The sequence below is a fragment of the Dreissena polymorpha genome, chromosome 1 (assembly GCF_020536995.1).
Source record: "Dreissena polymorpha isolate Duluth1 chromosome 1, UMN_Dpol_1.0, whole genome shotgun sequence".
Lineage (NCBI taxonomy): Eukaryota > Metazoa > Mollusca > Bivalvia > Myida > Dreissenidae > Dreissena > Dreissena polymorpha.
In genome coordinates, this window is record NC_068355.1 from 140,030,072 (window position 1) to 140,054,912 (window position 24,841).

The following is a 24,841-nucleotide window of genomic DNA, read 5'->3' on the forward strand; positions in this document are numbered from 1 at the left end:
TTATTCGGCACCGACCTAGTATTCGATTTATCCCATCAATTTTCTTAGTCGTAAATTATTTCTTTAAAGATAAAATATGAAAATCGAACTACACAGAAAATCCCAAAGTTATTTTAAGCAAACATTGTTTCATTATTTTAATCGTGCCGAGCCTAATACATTACAAAAAGATCAGTAACTAACCTATTTTCTGTTTATCATACCTCTACGTCCCCGATTTTTAAGAAATAATGAAAGAAAACACACTAAACAACCGCAGCTTAAGCGTGAAAGAACATGCATTGTGTCGTATGACGTGTTAATAATGACTTCACGAGTACGCGCACTTAATATTTGTAAATAATGTTTTTTTGCTTTTTGAGTTGCATTATTTAAAAAAAAATACATTTTGGTATCAAATTGTTTGTTTTGTTGAATCTAATTCGATTTTAATAAAAAAAAATGATTACTTTATAGTTGATTCCGAGTAATATGACCATTCTCCCCCGCGCGTGACAGCTATATTTCAGCACTGCCGAAATAGAGGAAAATTTATTCCACAGTGGTTTATTTTGACAATGCACGTCTGATGATGGGATAAACAGTGTCTCCACAGGCTAATCAGGGACGCCACTTTCCACTTTTATGATATTTTTCGCTTAAAGAAAGTCTCTTTCTTTTGCAAAAATACAGTTTACGCCGAAAGTGTCGTCCCTGATCAGCCTGTGTGGACTGCTCAGGCTAATCTGTGATGACACTTTGCACACATGCATTAAACCCCCTTTTCTCAGAGAATGACACATAAGTTATATATTAGAACATAATGAAACAAAAATGCTGATGATTAAGGCAGATGTTACTATTTTACATGCAATACTATCTTGAACAAAAACAGTGAAAAAGTCTTACTGGCCAATACAAAGACACCAGGGAATGTATTGAACAAGTATGGAAAAAACTAACAATTTATAAAAGGAAACACTGCGCATTTCATGACATAGTCACCATTTAAAAAATAGAACATGAGAGTAATAAAACAGTGAAAATGCAACAAAATAATATCAAAATCATGTAATAAGGAAACAACCCTTGTACAGTAATTCTTGACAACACATAATCAACACAACATTCACAGATAATATAATAGTAAGCACATTTCCATAACACTAGGTATCAAGAAAGAAATAAGTGGCATGTAAAACTTTTGATTTAATCTCTTAATTAAGTAAAATATATTAATATTAGGCATTCAACAGGGCAAACGATGGACACAAGGACAGCTGAATGGCCTTCACTTTGTGAGGGCGTAAACACAGCACATTCAGAATCTCATTCTGCAATTATGCAACGAAAATCCATGAGTACTTTTAATAAAATGATTCCAAACTCAATATAATGAACCGAAAGTAAAATAAAATAAAAAAAAAGTAAAACTAAATTCTTCAACATCTTGGCTTAGTAACTTTTAAAGCATTTCAGACCATTGTCATATTTTACAGCAGCTGCAATGATTGAAGACAACAGGAAACCGTCAGAGACAGGTGATGCTCCCCAAAGGTTTGTTTTGTCACAATATTTTTACTATATATTCAGATAAAAGGAAACGTCTTGACCAGAACCTGCTGATAATATGCACATCTCCTCTTGGTAGTGAAGCTTCCCATAGAGTTTAATGGAATTCCGGTCATTAGTTGCTGAGAAATAGCCCGGACAAGAATTGCACTATATGTACAGTTAATGGAAAAATTCAAAGGGCCATAACTCTGTGAAAAATCATCCTACCAGAACCCGCAGATAATATGCACATCTCCTCTTGGTAGTGAAGCTTCCCATAAAGTTTCATTGAATTCCGGTCATTAGCTGCTGAGAAATAGCCCGGACAAAAATTGCACTATATGTACAGTTAATAGAAAATTTCAAAGGGCCATAACTCTGTGAAAAATCATCTGACCAGAACCCTCTGATAATATGCACATCTCCTCTTGGTAGTGAAGCTTCCCATATAGTTTCATTGAATTCCGGTCATTAGTTGCTGAGAAATAGCCCAGACAAGAATTGCACTTGTATGTACAGTAATGGAAAATTTCAAAGGGCCATAACTCTGTGAAAAATCATCCGACCAGAACACGCTGATAATATGCACATCTCCTCTTGGTAGTGAAGTTTCCCATAGTTTCATTGAATTCCGGTCATTAGTTGCTGAGCAATAGCCCGGACAAAAATTGTGCACGGACGGACACACGGACGGACGGACAAAGCGGCGACTATATGCTCCCCCCTAATTTTTTTGGGGAGCATAAAAATCTATACACACCAACAACAAAACTACTACACAATATGCACATGGGTTCAATAAATATGTACCTTCACTCTGCAAAAAGGGGGCTTAACGAATGTTTGATAGTTTTCTTTAACAGAAAGTATCTTCTTAGCAAAATCCAGTTTAGGCGGAAAGTGTTGTCCCTGGTAGGCCTGTGCAGACTGCACAGGCTAATCTGGGACGACACTTTACGCACATGAATTGAACCCCCTTTTCTCAGAGCGAGTCTTATATTTTTTATAATTGGCAAAACTGACTTTCCAGATACTGTAGTACTTTAAATTGAAAAGTGATTCTACTGCAACACAGTGAAATGTAAATAAAAATCAGCTTTTTTTTTACTTTGACAACAGAAGATATGTTCTTATGAGTATGTTATGAGTATGAAAATATATGAATATTTCAATTAAACAAATAACATGTAAACATGTAATTATGTGATGAAACAATGGTTGAAAAAAGTACAAATTAAATTTCTTTAAAAAATGCCCATTAAACATAACTATTGCAATTATCATTACAATAAAATTATCTGAAATAAGTTTGCATTGACAAACATAACAAATTATACACTTATAGCCTTATATACACTTAATTCTATAACAAAAAATATCATGCACAAACACTTAGTAAATTATAAATACAATTTAAACAAGTATGTCAGTTGCTGAAACTTATCACAGAATCAATCAACAGGGATCAAACATTTTAAATAAAGTTGAAACTTCCATGTACAGATAGCAAAACTCTACTTGTCTAAAAGTAAAGTCGCTATTTTATCTTAATTAAAAAACGTCTATAAATCACGCTTTAAATAAATTATTGCCCTTAAGGGTCCAAACAAATAGTACTTATTCCTAGGCTCCTTGATACATTATTTCATTAAATTGTTATTATTTAAATGTATATTAAATAATAAGTATATACATGTATGACTCTTATTTTGTAAGTGACACAACCATAGGAATTCAGCAATGTGTATATATAAGAAAACAATTTTGTACTGTCACTTTTGGGATCACATTAAGTCACCTTGTATGTGGTTACACTTCTGTAAATATTGTTATATTACCATAATATCATAAAACACATCATATGGCACACAGAAATCAACAACCCTGTGTCTTTCATTGTGTTCACAAAATCTAATTAGTCTGAGCAAAGAATTACTTCTCACTGTCTGTATAACTAGAAAAGCAGAGTGTACCATACGCTGGCAATTTTACCATTAAAAAAAGTAATGTTTGATTTTCAATCTATACTCCATTTTATTTGTGATAAGGTTTTCCTATTTATTTTAATTAAATGAGTATTGACTAAATATATGCATTGCTCACATAATTATTTGGTTGGCCATGATATGGTTACCACAATGCAAGGTTAAAGCCCTGTTTACAACCAGGTTGGCTGGGCATGATATGGTACCACAATGCAAGGTTAAAGCCCTGTTTACAACCAGGTTGGCTGGGCATGATATGGTACCACAATGCAAGGTGAAAGTCCTGGTTACAACCAGGTTGGCTGGGCATGATATGGTACCACAATGCAAGGTTAAAGTCCTGGTTACAACCAGGTTGGCTGGGCATGATATGGTACCACCATGCAAGGTTAAAGCCCTGGTTACAACCAGGTTGGCTGGGCATGATATGGTACCACAATGCAAGGTTACAGTCCTGAACACAACCAGGTTGGCTGGGCATGATATGGTTTCCACAATGCAAGGTTAAAGCCCTCGTCACAACCAGTTTGGCTCACATGATATGGTTACCACAATGCAAGATTAAAGTCCTGATCACAATCAGGTTGGCTGGGCATGATATGGTTTCAACAATGCAAGGTTTTAGCCCTGGTCACAACCAGGTTGGCTGAGCATGATATGGTTTCAACAATGCAAGGTTTTAGCCCTCGTCACAACCAGGTTGGCTCACATGATATGGTTACCACTATGCAAGGTTAAAGCCCTGGTCACAACCAGGTTGGCTGGGCATGATATCGTACCACAATGCAAGGTTAAAGCCCTCGTCACAACCAGGTTGGCTGGGCATAATATGGTTCCCTAATGCAAGGTTAAAACCCTCGTCACAACCTAGTTGCATAGACCTTAAGTTAAGCTTGATTGCCATTATCGTCCTAAACGAGCTTTGGAAGTAAGTCAGTCATGTCTTGTCTTTGATTGCAACTGACATTAGCCCACATTGTTCCTCAAATATGCTTCCAATGCCTGTCGTAAAGGGACTAAGCGCACATCCTGCTTCATACCTTCGGTTTGATGCACTTTGTTTCACTCCAAATTCTTCTGACATTTTAAATTAAAGAATATAAAACAAGAGCACCGCCTTGCGGGTGCAGACCGCTCATCTATTTTCTTTTTAAAGGTGAAGGGACTCTCAATTTTAATCACAAAGGAGGGAGGGGTGGAGTGAAGAGGGGTGTATAGTGTGGGGGTGTGGACATTTATTACATTATCTTCCAAAAATAAGGAAAAAAAAATGCAAACAAAAAATAAAAATTCGGGGGAGGGGGGGAGGGGATTCTTGGGTGCGATGGTTGGACGGTATTTCAAAAATTAACATAATAAAAATAAATATTTTGTTTTTATAACCGTTTCCAAAAAAAATTGGGGGAGGGAGTGGATGGGGGGGAGGGGGGTAAAGTGTGAGGGTGTGGTGGTCATTTGTGAGATGATCTTAAAAAAAAAAAAAATTAGAGGGGGGAGGATTGGGGGGGGGGGGGAGGGCACTGGGGATGGTTTGGGTCTATTGTGGTATGTCAGGTAAGAGTAGTTTTGTCAAAGTATCAATCAAATATAATCATAAATAAAGAAGTTATGGCAATTTTAGCAAAATTTAATAATTTGACCTTGAGAGTCAAGGTCATTCAAAGGTAAAGGTAAAATTCAACTTGCCAGGTACAGTAACCTCATGATAGCATGAAAGTTTTTGAAGTTTGAAAGCAATAGCCTTGATACTTTAGAAGTAAAGCGGATCTAAACACAAAATTTAACCATATATTCAAAGTTACTAAGTCAAAAAAGGGCCATTATTCCGTAAAAATGACAACCAGAGTTATGCAACTTGTCCTTTTACTGTACCCTTATGATAGTTTGCGAGTGTTCCAAGTATGAAAGCAATATCTATGATACTTTAGGGGTAAAGTTGACCAAAACACAAAACTTAACCAAATTTTCATTTTTCTAAGTATAAAGGGCCCATAATTCTGTCCAAATGTCAGTCAGAGTTACATAACTTTGCCTGCACAGTCCCCTTATGATAGTTAATAAGTGTTGCAAGTATGAAAGCAATAGCTTTGATACTGTAGGAATAAAGTGGACCTTAACACAAAACTTAACCAAATTTTCAATTTTCTAAGTATAAAAAGGGCACATAATTCTGTTCTGTCAAAATGCCAGTCAGAGTTACATAACTTTGCCTGCACAGTCCACTTATGATACTTAGTAAGTGTTGCAAGTATGAAAGCAATAGCTTTGATACCTAAGGAATAAAATGGACCTAAACACAAAACTTAACCAAAATTTTCAATTTTCTAAGTATAAAAAGGGCACATAATTCTGTCAAAATGCACGACTGAGTTATCTAACTTTGCCTGCCCAGTCCCCTCATGATAGTAAGTAAGTGTACCAAGTTTGAATGCAATAGCATTGATACTTTCTGAGAAAAGTGGACCTAAATGCAAAACTTAACCGGACGCCGAAGCCGACACCAAGGTGATGACAATAGCTCATAATTTTTTTTCAAAAAATAGATGAGCTAAAAATTGGTGAAAAGAGAAGCATAATCAGGTGTATGTGATTCTTAACAATATCCATTATGTGACATGCACTTGCCTCAGTTGCTTTAACAACTATATGCTCAATAAGAGCATTAAGAATAAAGCTACAGACAGAGAAATATCACGTGCAAATATAAAATGCTTGTGTTATGTGTTGCATATTACACAGGTTTGGAATGGCACAGCACAGCCTGTCTGGTAGTAGATACAGCAGCAGCCTTCGAAGTCCAGCCGTCATGTGCAAATAACAAATGCTTGTGTTCAGCCTTTGGAGTCCAGCCGTCATGTGCAAATAACAAATGCTTGTGTTCAGCCTTTGGAGTCCAGCCGTCATGTGCAAATAACAAATGCTTGTGTTCAGCCTTTGGAGTCCAGCCGTCATGTGCAAATAACAAATGCTTGTGTTCAGCGTTTGGAGTCCAGCCGTCATGTGCAAATAACAAATGCTTGTGTTCAGCCTTTGGAGTCCAGCCGTCATGTGCAATTAACAAATGCTTGTGTTCAGCCTTTGGAGTCCAGCCGTCATGTGCAAATAACAAATGCTTGTGTTCAGCCTTTGGAGTCCAGCCGTCATGTGCAAATTACAAATGCTTGTTTTAAGTGTAGAAATCCTGCAGATTTGAATGTCATTGTCCTAGTTGAAAACTGGCAGATCATAGAGACTGTACCCTTCACAACCCCGCAATGCCAGGCAGATATAGATGAGGTGATAGGCTAAAAAGGAGTCCAAAAAGATTCAGTTTATATGAGTCGCGTTCTGAAAAAAACTGGGTTTAATGCATGTGCGTAAAGTGTCATCCCAGATTAGCCTGTGCCGTCCGTACAGGCTAATAAGGGACGACACTTTCCGCCTTAACTAGTTTTTCGTGATGAAGAGACTTCCTTTAAACAAAAAATACCATAAAAGCAGAAAGTGTAGTCCCTGACTAGCCTGTGCGGAATGTACAGGCTAATCTGGGATGACACTTTACGCACATACATTAAGACCCATTTTCTCAGAACGCGTCTCATATAAAGATTAAACAAGAAATGAGCCTTGCTCTGGGACAGCAGGGTTCAATGATTATGCTCAAAATATCATACAATTTCAGCCTTGAGGTAAACACAGGCTTATCAAGGCAACACTTTCCACCTATCCTGGATGAAAGCTAAAAGCGACATCCTTTAAACCAAAAATATCATAAAAGCGGACAGTGCCATCCTTATTAGCCTGTGCAGACAGGCTAATCTGGGACGACACAATGCACAAGCAATAAATCTGAAAAATAAAAAAAATACAAAGAAAATAAACCTCATTTTCCCAGAATGAGGCTCAATTTTTTTTAAAAGAAGACTATTTGCCTTGACCTTAGTACTAAGATATCTTTGTGATGGCCTAAATTGTACTCAACATGACCAAGATGATTGAGCCCAGATTTTTCGTTCCTTACAAAGAAGACTTCTTAGACAAGATAACTTATCTGGCCTGAAATTAATAAAAACTAAATCATTATTAATTTTGTAAACAAGCAGTGAATTAATCAATTAAATATTTACCAAACCATATTTTTACTTGTGACACATGCATAAGTTCATTGTAATTTTAGTTTATTTGAACATAAATATTATAAAATCTAATCTAATATTTCTTCTGTCAAAGAAAAAATAAAATTGGTCAGAAAGCATCGGATTGCTGCAAGTGAGAGCAATGCCTGAACAGTGTCTTACCTCCAGGAATCAGACACAGCAGGCCGCCAATGAAGAACACCAGACAGTGCATTCCTGGAAACAGACGAATAGAAAAGGCGCATGTCACCTGGAGAATTTACACAACATGTGCTAGTCACATGCGAAATTTTAACATGTGCAAGTCACTTAGGACATTTCAATAACTCTTCATATCATGCAAGAGGACCACAAAAACATCACTACACACATTAATGTGTTACACTATTAATGTGTTGTAATTGAAACGCTTTTGGTTGTTTTTTCTTAACTATCCAGTCCTAATTTGATCACTCCATGCGAAAATGGGTCTTATGCCATTTTCAGCCAGCACAGGTATAAGACCTATTTTTATATTACATGGCTCTTTTTTTAGTATTTATACTCAAAGAAAAAACACAACCAAATGAAAAAGATTATGAATATTGACCTTAAGTTAGTAAAATAATAGAAGCAAGATGCATATGGTAATGCATTTTGAAATGTATGGCATTGAGGTCCTTCCGAGCCATGGATTGCATTATGAGGTCTTAATGTGTGCAACGGCACTCATACATAATAAAGGTACTAGACTTTCAAAAGTTAGGCCGAATTATGAGTTATAGCTGCAATTTTCAGCCATTTAGCTTTATAATAATGTATTCATTTTGATGTGGTCTTGTCTAGTGTGGGGAAATCCTACTACCTGGAGGAAACTCCACCAGTCCAATATGGTAACTATCAACCAAACACACAGGCCAGACAAGTGGTCCCTTAAGTGAGAAGCACATGTTCACTAAACTAACCTTACAGCCAACCATAAAGCCATGGAATGAGCCTTTTTTATGGGAAACTAGGCTAAAGGCATGTGCGCAGTGTCATCCAAGATTAGCCTGTGCAGTCTGCACAGGGGAATCAGGAAAAAAAAAATGCTTTCATAGTTTTAATTCTTTTAAGGAAGTCTCTTCTAAAATAAAATCATGTTGTGACAGAAAGTGTTAGCCCTCGGAACAACACTCTACACATAGAGGATATTTGTTGGATTCGGTGGATTATCGATTTTAATCCACGAGTGATCATAGAAAACAATATTTTCACGAGTGGCGAAGCCACGAGTGAAAATAAATATTTTCTATGATCACGAGTGAATTAAAACCAATATTCCACCAAATACAACAATTTTTATTTTATTTTATGCTCTTTTTCACAGTTTATATACATTTATAAAGAGTTTAACTAAAGAATTTTGCTGGGATAATGACATCATTTCGTCAAAAAAATGACGTCTTTTCACAGTAAACAGTGAAAATTATCGATAATTTTCACTGATAATTTTCACTGTTTGAAACAGTGATATTTTCAGTTTTAATTCACTGATATTTCTCTATAAACCACCGTCAAGCATAAAATAAATATGGATTAAAGGCATGTTCACAGTTTGTCAAAATTTTAGTTTTCGCACATTTTTGTCACAGATTTAAAAAAGAAAAAGAAAAATGTACATCAGTGAGCAAAATAATACTTATGACAGGGACTCGTACTAAAAATACATTTTAATTACGAAAAATCATGGTCAAAATTGATAAAATTATAAAGCGCAAAACGATTATATCATTTTGAGAGTTCTGTTGATATCTAAATATATTGTGACAATACATGGATTTCTTATATGAAGTATATAATACTTTTAACATCACAGCAGCACGTATGGCAAAGTAGTTTAGGCATCAGATTGTTACTCCAATGGTCAATCGTTCTGGCCCCAGTAAGGTTTACTTTGTTTATTTTTATTTTTATTTAATGTCATTCTTGCTTTAAACTTGAGCTCTTTAGTTCAGATGGTAACATTTATCATTTTCAATCATTTAATGAAAAACTTCAAAACATGCCAAAATCTGTGAACAAGTCCAGTTAAGCCTCGTTTTTCCAGACCGAAGCTCCAATGATCTGCTTTCCACTCACCTCTGCCAGGGGAGGCCACTATTCCGACCCCCACAAAGAACAGCACGGACCCTATCAGGGTCAACATGACTGCGCCCAGGACAACCTTCCAATTCTCCTGGATCTTTGGATGCTGCATCCAGCTGAAAAACAGTCAGAACACAGTTCTATAAAATCAAATGACAAATGAGCCTCACTCTGGGAAAATGGGGCTTAATGCATGTGCTTAAAGTGGTGTCCCAGATTAGCGGCACAGGCACATACAAACAATCAAAAATTCGATAACAAGGGAAGATGTCGTTTTTTATGAGCATCTGCAGACTACACAAGATAAGCTGGAACGAAACTTTTTGCACATGAATTAAGCCCACTTTTTCTAGAACGTTGCTCAAGAGGTAACAAAATGTGTGGCTCAAAAGATGACAAAATTTAATGTTGTTTGTATTCAGGGCAATAGCATGTTATATTATACCTCACATAAATTTTTTTCTCCTTTGCGGATATAAACTACACAGGTCTGTTATTTTGAATAGTGCCCGGTAAAGATGCGCGTGCATCTTGTCATCTATATGAAAACTTATCTGCGGATATAAACTACACAGGTCTGTTATTTTGAATAGTGCCCGGTAAAGATGCGCGTGCATCTTGTCATCTATATGAAAACTTAACAACATTTTTCAAGTAATGTAATATACAAGTCGCGATATTTTAATAAATATAAACTAATAATTGTAAAAAAATACAGTATTTTACAACATTGTTTGTCTTCATCGTCGTGGTAGACGGTACCTTTAAAGTGGTGACGATCTAATGAAAACTGGCAGAGTAAGAGAGCGGAAGCGACACAGTGCAGAATGATTGACTGAGTGATTGACTTATAGACAGTGTGGAAATTATATGATTTCCTTAGAGCGCATAAAAATACTGTTAACTTTTCATTAATTCATCAATTACTAGTATCAAAGTTTTCAACAGCGTGTCATGCTTATGGTAAATTTTTCTGTGTAAATTAACAAAACTGTGTGACAAGCTAGCTGTAACATGTAATTGGACTCAACTGAGTTACTACATACCAGTTTGACACAACTTAGGTACTGTATACATGTTGGATTACATGTTATTTGACACAAATAAGGTACTAATTACTTTTAAGAATCATGTTATTTGACACAAATGATCCTCTAATACCTGTTCGAGTCTGTATAATTTGACACAAATGAGCTTAAAACTACCTCTTGTAGTCAGTGTAATTTGACACTAACTGAACTAATAACTACCTCTTGTAGTCATTGAATTTGACACTTACTAAGCTTTCAAGCTACCCTTTACAGCCATGTCTTTGACATAACTGAGCTAGTGCTTACCTGTTGGATTGTGTGTACTTTGACACAACTGAGTTACTGCTTACCTGTTGGTAGTCTGTGTACTTTGACACAACCGAGCTACTGCTTACCTGTTGGGGTGTGTGTACTTTGACACAACTGAGTTTCTGCTTACCAGTTGGAGTCTGTGTACTTTGACACAACTGAGTTACTGCTTACCTGTTGGGAGTCAGTGGACTTTTACACAACTGAGTTACTGCTTACCTGTTGGAGTCAGTGAACTTCGACACAACTGAGTTACTGCTTACCTGTTGGGAGTCTGTGTACTTCGACACAACTGAGTTACTGCTTACCTGTTGGGAGTGTGTACTTTGACAAAACAGAGTTACTGCTTACCTGTTGGAGTGTGTGTACTTTGACACAACAGAGTAACTGCTTACCTGTTGGAGTCTGTGGACTTTGACACAACTTATATACTGCTTACCTGTTGGAGTCTGTGGACTTTGACACAACTAAGATACTGCTTTCCTGTTGGAGTGTGTGTACTTTGACACAACTGAGTTACTGCTTACCTGTAAGTGTCTGTGGACTTTGACACAACTGAGTTACTACTTACCTGTTGGAGTCTGTGGACTTTGACACAACAGAGTTACTGCTTACCTGTTGGGAGTCTGTGTACTTTGACACAACTGAGTTACTGCTTACCTGTTGAGAGTGTGTGTGTGTACTTTGACACAACTGAGTTACTGCTTACCTGTTAGTGTCTGTGGACTTTGACACAACTGAGTTACTGCTTACCTGCTGGAGTCTGTGGACTTTGACACAACAGAGTTACTGCTTACCTGTTGGGAGTCTGTGTACTTTGACACAACTGAGTTACTGCTTACCTGTTGAGAGTGTGTGTGTACTTTGACACAACTGAGTTACTGCTTACCTGTTGGGAGTCAGTGGACTTTGACACAACTGAATTACTGCTTACCTGTTGGGATCCTGTGGACTTTGACACAACTGAGTTACTGCTTACCTGTTGGGAGTGTGTGTATTTTGACACAACTGAGTTACTGCTTACCTGTTGAGATTCTGTGTACTTTGACACAACTGACTTACTGCTTACCTGTTGGGAGTCTGTGTACTTTGATACAACTGAGTTACTGCTTACCTGTTGAGAATTTGTGTTTTTTGACACAACTGAGTTACTGCTTACCTGTTGAGATTTTGTGTACTTTGACACAACTTAGTTACTGTTACCTGTTGGGAGTCTGTGTACTTTGACACAACAGAGTTACTGCTTACCTGTTGGAGTCTTTGTACTTTAACACAACTGAGCCACTAGTTATCTGTTAGTGTCAATTTAGTATATTTGGCCACAACGGGGCAACAGGGTACCTGTTTGAGTCTGAGAAGGAGCGTGTTGTGACTCGGGTCTCGTCAGATTGAGTGCTGGCCTTCTGACCGGAGGACGGGGAGGGCAACAACAGGCTGCGTGAACAAGATAATGTGCTACACAAGTCTTGCACATAAATGCATACATTCTATCGGTGCGATAGTGTGAAGGAGACAAATACATTGTCTGATATTTGTGTATACCAGACGCAAGCATTAACTTTAACTTCTTTAAAAACATGGGTAACCCTGTGCTGGAATTTCAAAATTTGGGGTACCACTGTGTCTGAATTGTCAGAGGTGCCCAAGTGAATCAATTACGCAATAAGATTGACCAATATGCTTAAAATTTCAAATACCATTATTATGTGACTGTTTTAACTATGAACTTCATAGTTTGAAAAAATGTAGAAACTAATATTGAATGCATACAATTAAATACAAGAGCTGTTAGAGGACAGCGCGCTCGACTATTCGAGTGCTTGACAGTATAACGTAAGCCATCATGGGGAAATTGTTCATATTCAATAATTAAAAAATACTGTCAAAAATAAAAGAGGAAAAAAAAAATTGAGGGGGGGAGGTAGGGGGGGGGGTAGGGGGGGAGGGGGGGGGGGGTAGGGGGGTGAGAGGGGGGTATAATATGGGGTGTGGTAATTTATTAGATAATGTTTTAAAAAAAAATGGGGGGGGGTGGAGGGGTAGGGGGGTGACGGGGTGAGAGGGGGGTATAATGTGGGGTGGGGTAATTTATAAGGTATGTTTAAAAAAAAATAAAAAAATAAAGTTTTTTTTTTTTTTGGGGGGGGGGGTGGTGAGGGGGGTAAGGGGTGGGGGTGAGAGGGGGGTATAATGTGGGGGTGTGGTAATTTATTAGATGATGTTTAAAAAAAAATTGGGGGGGGGGGTGGGGGGTGGAAGGGGGAGTGGGGGGTGAGAGGGGGATATAATGTGGGGTGTGTGGTAATTTATTAGATGATGTTTAACAAAAAAAAATTGGGGGTGAAGTTGGGGGGGGGAGGGATTCTGGTAGGGGCGTGGGGTATTGTTTGGGTGGAATCCATTGTGGTATTCAGGTAAGTGTTGTTTTGTCAAAGTAATAATAAAATGTGATCATAAATAAAGAAGTTATGGCAATTTAAGGAAATGTTAAATTATCTAAGTGTAAAAGGGGCCATAATTATGTCAAAATGCTTGATACAGTGATCTGCTCTTGTTTATAGGTTGGGGTCATGTTGGTTACCAAGTATGCAACATATAAAAGCAATATGTCAAAGGATATAGGAAATATTTGGGGTAGTACGCAAACTTTAACATAGATTTATCAATAATATGCATATTCTAAGTATAAAAGGGGCAATAATTATGACAAAATGGTTGATAGTTGGGGTCATGATGGTTAACAAGAAACAAGTATGCAAAATATGAAAGCAAAATGTCAAGGGACATTGAAAATAGTTGGGGTAGTACGCAAACTTTTACATTCGCTGCATATTCTAAGTGGAAAAGGGGCCATAATTATGACAAAATGCTTGATAGAGTTGTCTGCTCTTGTTTATAGGTTGGGGTCATGTTGGTAAACAAGTATGCAAAATATGAAAGCAATATGTCAAGGGACAAAGAAAATATTTGGGGTAGTACGAAAACTTTAACATTTGCACGCTAACGCAGACGCCGGGGTGAGTAGGATAGCTCCAGTATATAAATTTCATATATAATAGTCGAGCTAAAAACTAGTGACCTGAAAATCTATAGGGGTCATTTGCCAGTCATGATCAATGTTCCTATGAAGTTTCATGATTCTATGCGTAGGCATTCTTGAGTTATAATCCGGAAACCCTTTTACTATTTCGAGTCACTGTGACCTTTGACCTGGTGACCTGAAAATCAATAGGGGTCATCTGCCAGTTATGATCAATGTACCTATGAAGTTTCATGATCTTAGGCCTAAGCATTCTTGAGTTATCATCCTGAAACCATTTTACTATTTCGAGTCACTGGGACCTTGACCTTTGACCTAGTGACCTGAAAATCAATAGAGGTCATCTGCCAGTCATGATCAATGTACCTATGAAGTTTCATGATCCTAGGCCTAAGCCTTCTTGAATTATCATCCGGAAACCATCTGGTGGACGGAGCGACCGACGGACATGTGCAAAACAATATACCCCCTCTTTTTCGAAGGGGGGCATAAAAATAACAAATTGCAACTGCCAATATTGCCCCTGTGCTCTTACAAAATAATTGGAGAAGCAGCAGACTTGAGTAAAATAAGCAGAATGACACTTGCTGTTTTGAATCTAAGTTTGAGTGTTGATGCAGTTAATTTCATTAAATGGTGACAATTACTTTTACTTAGACTTTGAAATGTCAAAACTTTTTTTATATATACAGCATACATTTGAAAACATTTGTTTAACATATTTAATAACATTGTCAATGTCATTTTGTAGGGTTGCAAAGAGATGTGACAATGTAAAGATTACATACAAGGTTCGAAACAAGACTTGCATGCTGGCAAATTGTAAGATAACTTTGAAAACTGAACTTTTTTTAAAGGTTACAAAATACTGCCGGTGCAAATTTGCCGATGTTTTTTTTTAACAATTTTATATGTCTGCATTGTAACTGATTCTGGTCAAGAGGAATATAGACTGACTTAGTGACCACTAAATTAAGGTGACTGCTAAAACACTTTAGACTGAACATTTTTCTGCAAAGTCTGATTCACAAATGCCACAAATTCCCTTAAGATAAGACAAACTTAGTAAATTAAAAGCTAATTTCTGGTAAAGGTAAAACCATTTTTTCTTTAATCAATGCCCTTTAAATATTTGGCAATCTTGATGCCAGGTATTCAACAAATCTAATACGTTCGTTCACTTAAAAACCTTCTGCATGCAAAAGCATCTTTACTTCAGATTCAAAAGATGCTTCTGTTGTGATGAAGGGGAGTACAACTTCACTTGCTCATTCTCCATGGCAACACTGCAAACTGAATTCATCTCAAGCTACTTTGACTGAGCAAGTGCATTTTCCATGTGTAAAGTAGCAAAATGCCAAAAAACAATCATAAATGATATCTAAACGCTTTCGTCTTAAATAAACTCTTAGGGCAATAATTTTACACAGAAAATCCAAAATAGACAGATGCTTGATACTGACCAATCCAGAAGTATCTATTTCTAACTAGTCACACGTAAGCAAGCTACAATGTGAGGCAAATTTTCAAAACAATCCAAGCTTGTGTTCTTTCATAACTCATTTTCCGCACATGCTAAGGGACGCAACTGCTTTAGATCAATTGCTGTTTAATAGTTCATGTATGCAAACAGGCAATACATTATGCATGTACATGTATGTACTTGTAATCAGGTAATGTGCAAAATGGATTTGTTTTAATTATAACATGTTTTTGTAAGCTGTAGCATATTTTTCTTAAAGATGAGTCTCTTTTGCATTAAAAACTAATAGAGGGCAAGAAGTAAGGTGGGGGGGGGGGGGGGACAAAACTTCTTCTGAAAATAATGTTGTGACAGTAGATATATTAAATCTTTAAATGTTTGCATGCCCAAACACTTACAATCATACATGTCATGCTAATGGAACTCATATACATGTAATAATAACAGAACTCTTGCATTGCAATAATTATTGCATTAGTGTTGCAGACTTACGTACCTTGTTGGCCTGTGTTCTTTTCTGTCTTCTCCTTCTTCCCATTCCTAAAATATCAATTTCACATTTTTATGTCCCCGGATCGAAAGATTGGGGGTATATTGTTTTTGGCCTGTCTGTCTGTCATTGTGTCAGTCATTGTATGTGTGTGTCACAAAACTTTAACCTTGGTTAAACTTTTATAACTTTTGCAATATTCATTTTTGGCATGCAGGTGTATCTCATGGAGCCGCACATTTTGAGTGGTGAAAAGTCAAGGTCATCCTTCAAGGTCAAAGGTAAAATATCATTGTATTTTGTTCCTAAAACTTTAACCTTCGTTAAAGTTTGGTCATAACTTTTTAATATTGAAGTCAAGATAGTAACTTGATATTTGGCATGCATGTGTATCTCATGGAGCTGTAGATTTTGTGTGACTAAAGGTCAAGGTCATCGTTCAAGGTCAAATTTATGGCTTCAAAGCGGCGCAATAGGGGGCATTGTGTTTCTGACAAACACATCTCTTGTTTCTTATTTTGTTTGCATCTTTATTCATATGTTTGTCATTAAAAAAAAGTATTGCTTTCATATCATTTAATAACATGGAAAGCAATAAACTTACACTTTTCCTTGGAAAGCTTATAATTTAAAGCTGATATAAAGTTCTAAACTCAAAACGGTCATACTAAAATCAGATGTAGGCAGATATTAATGGCAGTATTTAAAGGGACAATCCCCACACAGAGTAGCAAACCAACTAACTTCTTTGGGCTAGATTGCATGCAAAAAACTCAAATTTAGAAAAGGCAAAAGCGATGTCCCTTAAGATATTAGTTATACCAATTTCAAGTTCAGACTTAAACAAGGGCTGTTTGTAAAACATGCATGCCCCCCATATGAGCTCTCAGTTGTAGTGGCAGCCATTGTGTGAATACGTTTTTAGTCACTGTGACCTTGACCTTTGACCTAGTGACCTGAAAATCAATAGGGGTCATCTGCCAGTCATGATCAATGTACCTATGAAGTTTCATGATCCTAGGCCTAATTATTCTTGAGTTACATGTATCATCAAGAAACCATTTTACTGTTTTTTGTCACTGTGACCTTGACCTTTGACCTAGTGACCTGAAAATTGATAGGGGTCATCTGCCAGTCATGATCAATGTACCTATGAAGTTTCATGATCCTAGGCTTAAGCATTTTTGAGTTATCATCCGGAAACCATTTTACTATTTCAAGTTTCTGTGACCTTGACCTTTGACCTATTGACCTGAAAATCAATAGGGGTCATCTGACAGTCATGATCAATGTTCCTATGAAGTTTCATGATCCTAGGCATAAGCATTCTTGAGTTATCATACAGAAACCATTTTACTGTTTTGAGTCACTGTGACCTTGACCTTTGACCTAGTGACCTGAAAAGCAATAGGGGTCATCTGCCAGTCATGATCAATGTACCTATGAAGTTTCATGATCCTAGGCGTAAGCATTCTTAAGTTATCATCCGGAAACCATATAACTGTTTCGAGTCACTGTGACCTTGACCTTCGACTTAGTGACCTGAAAATCGATAGGGGTCATCTGCCAGTCATGATCAATGCACCTATGAAGTTTCATGATCCTAGGTCTAAGCCTTCTTGAGTTATCATCCGGAAACCACCTGGTGGACGAACCGACCGACGGACGGACCGACCGACATGTGCAAAACAATATACCCCCTCTTCTTCGAAGGGGGGCATAAAAAAGTGTTATAAGACTGTATTTGCTATACAGGAAATTGGACTTAATAGATGGCTAATAAAGCAATGGTGCACTGTTCTGCCTCTCAATCCATATCTTTGGGCTAGATTGCAAGCAAAATACACCAATTTGAAAAACAGCTGTCCCTTTAGATATTATTTATACCAAGTTCAGACTTTTAAAAAATTGTAAGAACTTTTGTCTGGGTTAAAAAAATGGGAACCTTTGTCCTCTTGTGTCAAAATTATCATAGGAACCAATGTCTGAATACCTTGCCAACCTATATTTATGGAGTCAATTAACAATGGGGAATAAATGTTTGAATGATATCATGAGAAACAAGGTTTCAAAAAAAACAACTTCAACCCACATATTTTCTCAGCTAGGGTCTGAATCTGAATGATATGTTGAAGTAACCAAGTTTGGCTTCTATCCAATGTAGAGTACGCATGAAGTTGATATGAGCTAGGCAAATGTCCCACTTTTGCCAATATTTCAGCCTTAAATTACTAAATAGATGTTGAGTTTACAGTGCTTTCAATGAATAAATTCCAGTCAAGAACGGTTTGCGGAAAGAAAGAGTATTTAAATTTATCACTGGTTGTGTGCATTGGTTGGTAGCACTTAAGAGTTGTTGTTCACTGATTTAAACACTATATTTTGGTGGATGAAGTCTTCAAACTATGTAGCCCTAATTGTGCATTTTGGTCTTAGATGATGCAAATATTGATCAATATTGATAGCCTGGTACAAGAACGTCAATCTAGGGGTCCCCTGTCTTGTAGTGTGGGGAGGTTTAAATCGACTCCAGCATGGCTGATACGCATCCATTTTGTCATGATTTGTAATCCCTGGTGATAAAGCATGTTGCAGATTGATGGACTCCCTCTAGCTTGTCTATGTCACCTTGCTGGTATAGGTCCCACCCTAAACTCTTGTACTTCAGTTTAGATCGAATGAGCGCTTGGTATGCAGTTTTCCGGCAGCTTTGGGGTCAGTATCTGAAGAATCGTCTCAGGAAGCCTAGTGTAGAGTTGGCCCGATTTGTGAATTTTTAGATGTGGGTTTTCCATTTCAGGTAATTGGAGAAAGTAATTCCTAAGTATGGGTTCTTTTGGACTTTTTGAGAATTGTGTTGTAGGGCTGTCACGATACGCCGTGAGCGTACCACGGTATATCGTGGTACGGCAACACTGTATCGCGGTACATACCGCGATATTTTACAGAATATGTATCTGTGAAGAAAACAGCAGAATAACAAGTTTTACAAACTTTATTTAACTCAATAATCAGAAAACACTGGTATCATAGTATGACTAGAAACTGTAATAAACTTGATAGAAGAAGTCATTGTAATTGTTATTCCCGTCTTTTTTTAAAATGTCCGCCATGTTGTTTACAATAGCTGTGACAACGATCTGTGTAAATCGAACGCTTCAAGGGCATGTTTAAAATGCGGAGTCAGCGGGCCCAGTATTGAAAATCCGTAGCGTTCTGACTCTTCCTCGACTTATTCAGAATCTTAAGATATTATGATTCGGAAGTGCCATGCTTTGAATGATCGATATACTAAGGAAAGAAAATAAAAAATAGAATTAACATCTTTTGGATAATTATGAACTTATTTGCAAAGGAAATCGGTATTCCAAAATAGGTACGGACCCATACATCGCCGTATTTTAAACGTGAAAGTTAAACATCTACAAGTGGAAGCGCTTGCTTGACCTGGATATTAACGGATTATTTATTTAGCCCTTTTGAATCGCTTCTACAGTTTTCAAAACAATATCTATATCAAAATAATTATGTTATGTATTTATATCTGTGCTAATATAATAATATTTAAAAAAAACGTGCGGCAACGCCGTACCGCAGTGCCATTTTTTTCATGACATGCACCGCGATATACCTATATACTGGTTAATCGTGACAGCCCTATTGTGTTGTCAATGGTGTAGCAGAATGAAGATTTGGATTTGGAACTTAGGAGATAACATCTCTTTGAGTTAAACCGTATTCCCAAAATCATGGGCCCATTTGTGAAGGTGGTCAAGGTCTTCTTGTAGAATTCAGTGGTCTTAAATTGAGTTGATGTCTCTATACAGTGGCCAGTCGTCTGATGCAAATAGCCGAATGAGGTATTTCATTCTTTCTGGTAGGTCTTTATTATTACACAGAAACAGCAGGGGCCCAAACACTGTGCCTTGTGGTATGCCAGGTCCTACAGCAACCTGATGGGATTTCCCTCCTTCAACCACCACAAACATTTCAGGTTGTGTGAGGAGGTGCATGTAATATCAAGTTGAGTAATGGATCGCAGATGCCGCATTTTTCAAGCTTCAGCAGTAGGTGTTAGTAGGGAAAGGTTTCAAAGGTCTTACTCAAAGCAAGGATTATGGTGCCAACCTGTTTGTTCTGGTCATGGTATCCGAGAATGTCAGGGGCTATGACAACAAGCTGGGTTTCACAAGAGTATCCTCAGCGGAAGCCGTGATTAAGGTTTTTCAAAATTTTGTGCTTGTCAAGGTAGTTTAATATATGGCGACAGATGATATGCTCTTAGGTGAAAGATACTGGTCTGTAATTCCCTGGTGAGTGGCTATCTCCATTCTTAAATACTGGGGCAATATTTGCGTATCTCCAATCCTTTGGAAGCTCGCCCCTGGAAGATGGCAGCAATTGCTGGTGTTGCCTCCACAGCACAGGCCTGTCTTACTCTGTTTGGAGTTTATCTACACCAACTGCTTTCCGGACGTTGATGTTATTCAGCATTTTGAGTACACCATCCTCACTTATGTGTAGTGGAGGGTTGTTGTAATTTACCCAGCTTGTTAGTTGCAGAGTTGGCTGGTTTTTGTCATCCTTGTTGAAAACAGACTGGAACTGATTTACAAGTATTTCTGCCTTGCATTTTATATGCATGTGTCCATGCTCTCTGAGAGGAGCTGTTCCTATCTTATCTTGTTTCCTAGACATGCTGTTATTCCAGAATGGTTATAAGTTAATGTTTTGGAGGCCCTCTTCTATAATTTTGTTTATTTGAGTCCAGTCAGCCTTGCGCATAGCTCTCTTGGTTTCTTCACGGAGCGTATATTGACAGGAGTTGAATCGAGTATTTTACCCTTACTGTACTAAATTCAATTGTATGCAAAAACTAATCATCCGATTTTATTGCTTTATACATTATCTTGTTGCTTATTAATTCCTTTTAAAAAAAATATAACTTTTAATATATTTCCGTTGTTATTAATGGATTTATAGCGAGTTAAACACAAAGAATAAACATTTAGATCGTGCGCTACTTTTGTACGCCTTCATTCCTTATTTACTTTCATTTTTAAACCTTTTTTGTCCTATTGTATACATAATTCTATTCTCCTAAGCAAGATGTAGTTTTTAAAACTGAACTCCATTAATATAAACGCTACAAATCGGTATAAAGTACGAAATGTTAATCTTAAATCTAGATTCTAAAACGGTGTGATATTTGCAAAAGTTAAAGTTATAACTCGCCGGGCTGCCAAAATCAGAAGAAAAACATAATATATATTTATATATCTGAAAACTACGTAACGTAGGCTTTCTAATGATATATATAATTTGTCAAAATCGGCCAAGAAATGAAAGATAATTTAAAAAAAGACGTGAGTGGGTATAATGTATAACCTTGGCACTTCGATGAACACTAATTGATAGCTACCGGTCACGTGACTAAGTTACGACAAGATATTTTTCGATACCGTCCTGTTCAGTGCCTTCCCCAGGAATTTGTTCAGGCGCCCCGGGGGTGGGTTCGGGAGGGGTGTCCCCTCCCGACGTTAATTTTTTTTTAATTTAACGTGTCAATTCACGTTATGTGGTGCGTTATAACTCAAAGAAAAACAGCGTCAAAAGACGTCATTTGGTGCGCTATGACTCATCAAAAAATCCCCCAGTCATTTAAAAATATATTTTTAATATTGTTTAATTGTTTTAAAACTTTTCCGCACAGATAGTAAAATCCCGACTCGAACGATTCCCCAATACATCCGTTTCAACCCGACTCTATTACTGTATACTTACTATTTTTCAAGTTTCTATTTATTACCCGATAATCCCGTTTATTCTGTTTTTATCAATCTCTTTCTGGTAAATATTTACGATAAAAGCTTTCAGTTATTTCTTTAACACAAACCTTGCCATTTTTTAAGTGACTATTTATAGATTTGATGAAATATTGCCTCTGAATATGCGTCAATCCCCTGACCTGTTGTGTGCTTGTTAAAACGCTCAATACACGCCATTTGTATGCAATAGACGCGACGTTGTACATGCTGCATAATTTTCGCGCTCTTTTTAATTGAGAAAAAGATTCGACACAAAATAAATTTGCACTGCTAATTTGAAGCAAAAATATTTAACGTTGCGGTAACATTTACATTCGGAAGTGTGTTTCGGATTAAAAACGCGTTAACATCGACTTACGGTAATGGGTTTCGGATTACGAATTTAATTATTCCCATTTGAGATTTCAACAAATATTAACCGTTGCGTTATGAATTCAACGATAATTTGTTTACACACTTTACGAGTCAAATAAATGTTTTGACGGAATTATGCATGAAATTCACGTTGTCCACGAGGATCACGGCCGGTTGCCATCATCAGTCTTCTCAACTATCGATTATCGGACGAAACATTTACAAGTGTGCGTAATTAATTCAACGAAAATTTGTTAAAGCGCATTACGTGTCGAATAAATGTCAGAAAAACGAGGTGAATCAGTTCTATAAATGGACATGTTGAAATATACATGTACTGGAATTAAATAAATTGTTATCACATAATTGTAACCGCATAATAATTAATTGTTTACCACTTGCAATTAATTTCTCGTAGTAATTATGAGTCAAAGGTAACACTTGTTTACAGTAAAAAGGTGTGATGATGATGCCCGAAACCGTCTTTAATGTTCTGTACTGTACTAATTACCGGTTTTATATTACTCAAATGGTACAACTACTTGCTAATCAAGCTGGGATAAACTCTTACTTCATGACCGACGTCAATAAAAAATAATGGTCGATAGTTAACCCCGCCCTCATAAGCATTCGCGTAACCGATTGGACGATGAACTTCACAGTTTGACGACTGGAAAGTTACCAGATACATCCTTGTCAGCATTTAAATGACCGTGTAATGTGGCTAGAATAATCAATACGCGCGTCATGCTATTCTCTTATCAGTGGATTATCCATTACCCCATGTGGTGTTTATGGCGATTACTTGTGAAAGTAGGTACCGAGTGCTCTTTTAAAACAGGGAATATTGATACACTGATAGGGAAACCTTGATTTTTTTGGACAATCTCCACTTTCTTTTACTGAAGAATACACTGATCGGAAAATTTCAAGCGCCCCGGGTACTCTGATTTCGAAATTCAAGCGCCCCGGCAAGGGGCGCTTAAATGGCCTGGGGAAGACCCTGGTCCTGTTTCATATCCGTCTCGTCTAGAGTCCGTGGTTTCTTTCTGTAATTTTCAATTGTTAACCCAATGGTTAGATTTCCTTGCCTTTTGTAGAGTCTGGCTTTGTATTTCTGCTGATGTTTCTGGAGATCCATGGAGTCGATTATTTAAGGATATCATTTAAGATGGTATGTAACAGTTAGACTGGATAGCTGATGAAAGTTTGGATTTAAATGTGTTTCAGAACAGAGATATCCTTCAATATAATGGGACCACAAGCAACTGCACAGCATTAATATGCTGATTCCCATGGCAAAACTTTTGTACGAATAGCATAAATGTATAAAAAATACCATACCATACTGTTTTACAATATAAATTATCCGAAATAAGTGTCACGTCCGAAATAATAATACAAGCTCCAAACCTGAAAATTACTACTTTGCCTCAGTTTCGCAGGTGACGGTGTAGTTGACAATGTGGATCCATACACCTGCACCTTATCTTCGTCATCTGTAGCCACTGGCTCTTCCACAGTTATAGATTCGTGTGTTATAAGTGACATGTTTACATTTTCGTCAATTTATTCAGAGAGTTGGTACGTTCCTAACACCCGTATACATGCGGACGAGGTTGTAATATGTCACAATAATACATTAGTCCAACTAAATAATACATCCTAATATTTATGAATTCGTATTTACATGTCACGCATGTTGTTTCTAACATAAGAAGTGTGTGCATGGTCGAAAAGAAAATCATTATGCAAATGCACATTTTTTCTTAAAACACTTGCTTTGAGATCTCATGAGTTCCGGTTTTCCGCGAGAGTGACGTGCATTCCATGCAGTATTGTTATCAAATCAACGTGTTAAAAACCGAACGCAGGACCACAAATTATGCAACAATAGCAGAACTTTGATCGACAAAGTAATTTTTGTTCCACTTCGCGTTTAACGTCTAATATATCTGACTTGTCCTCAAATCTTTTTCAATTTGTGTTTGCTTAGAAAAGTACAAACAACAATATAATATTCTGATTATACCAGTTTCTGGTTTCTGTGTTGTTAAATTATCTTGTTTGAAAATACAGCCCATACACATGCACACATGCACATCATAACACTCACCGCACTTATGATAACGTGGATCTTAATAATATTTAGCGAGCGAAACATGGAACGATACATTTGAATAACTGTGTAGATCTACGATCATCAAGTTTCGATGTATTTAAATATGCGCATAGTGAAACGTTATATTCAAATCAGAGTGTCTAGTATCGATCTGAGCAAGCGAAGTAAACAGCATATGTATCCAGTTTTAGTTAAATCAAATTAAAGGCCTGTAAACACTCTAGAAGGTTCTGCTTTAATGATATGCCGGTCTAGTTCGAAAATGAGTCCATTTCGTTTTAAAACATTGCCGCTGTTTGGCGTGGCTTTTTCCTTTTATGGCTAAATGGCAACCTTTTTTTTAATATTGTAGAAGTTATATTTTCCCAATCATCATGAAATTGTGCCGAGTTCAATAATTGTTCTGGTCCGTTGAAAAAAAAAGCCTTTAGGAGGGCGGGGCGGC

The 24,841-nt window shown here is 37.1% G+C and overlaps 1 protein-coding gene across 2 annotated transcripts; it reads right to left on the reverse strand.

The window, feature by feature from the left end:
• Nucleotides 1-5,044: 5,044 nt before the first annotated feature.
• LOC127852425 (transmembrane protein 134-like) lies at nt 5,045-24,044 on the reverse strand. Of its 2 annotated transcripts, XM_052386383.1 has the most exons (6): nt 23,688-24,044; nt 16,099-16,142; nt 12,421-12,513; nt 9,734-9,855; nt 7,796-7,849; nt 5,045-6,802 (listed from the first exon to the last, which is right to left on the reverse strand). In XM_052386383.1, exons 1-6 carry the CDS (start codon nt 23,823-23,825, stop codon nt 6,723-6,725), a joined length of 531 nt encoding a protein of 176 aa, XP_052242343.1. In that variant the 5' UTR covers nt 23,826-24,044; the 3' UTR covers nt 5,045-6,722. The 2 variants fall into 2 exon arrangements, with proteins under 2 accessions (XP_052242343.1, XP_052242349.1); XM_052386389.1 differs by lacking the exon at nt 12,421-12,513.
• Between the last annotated feature and the right edge of the window lie 797 nt (nt 24,045-24,841).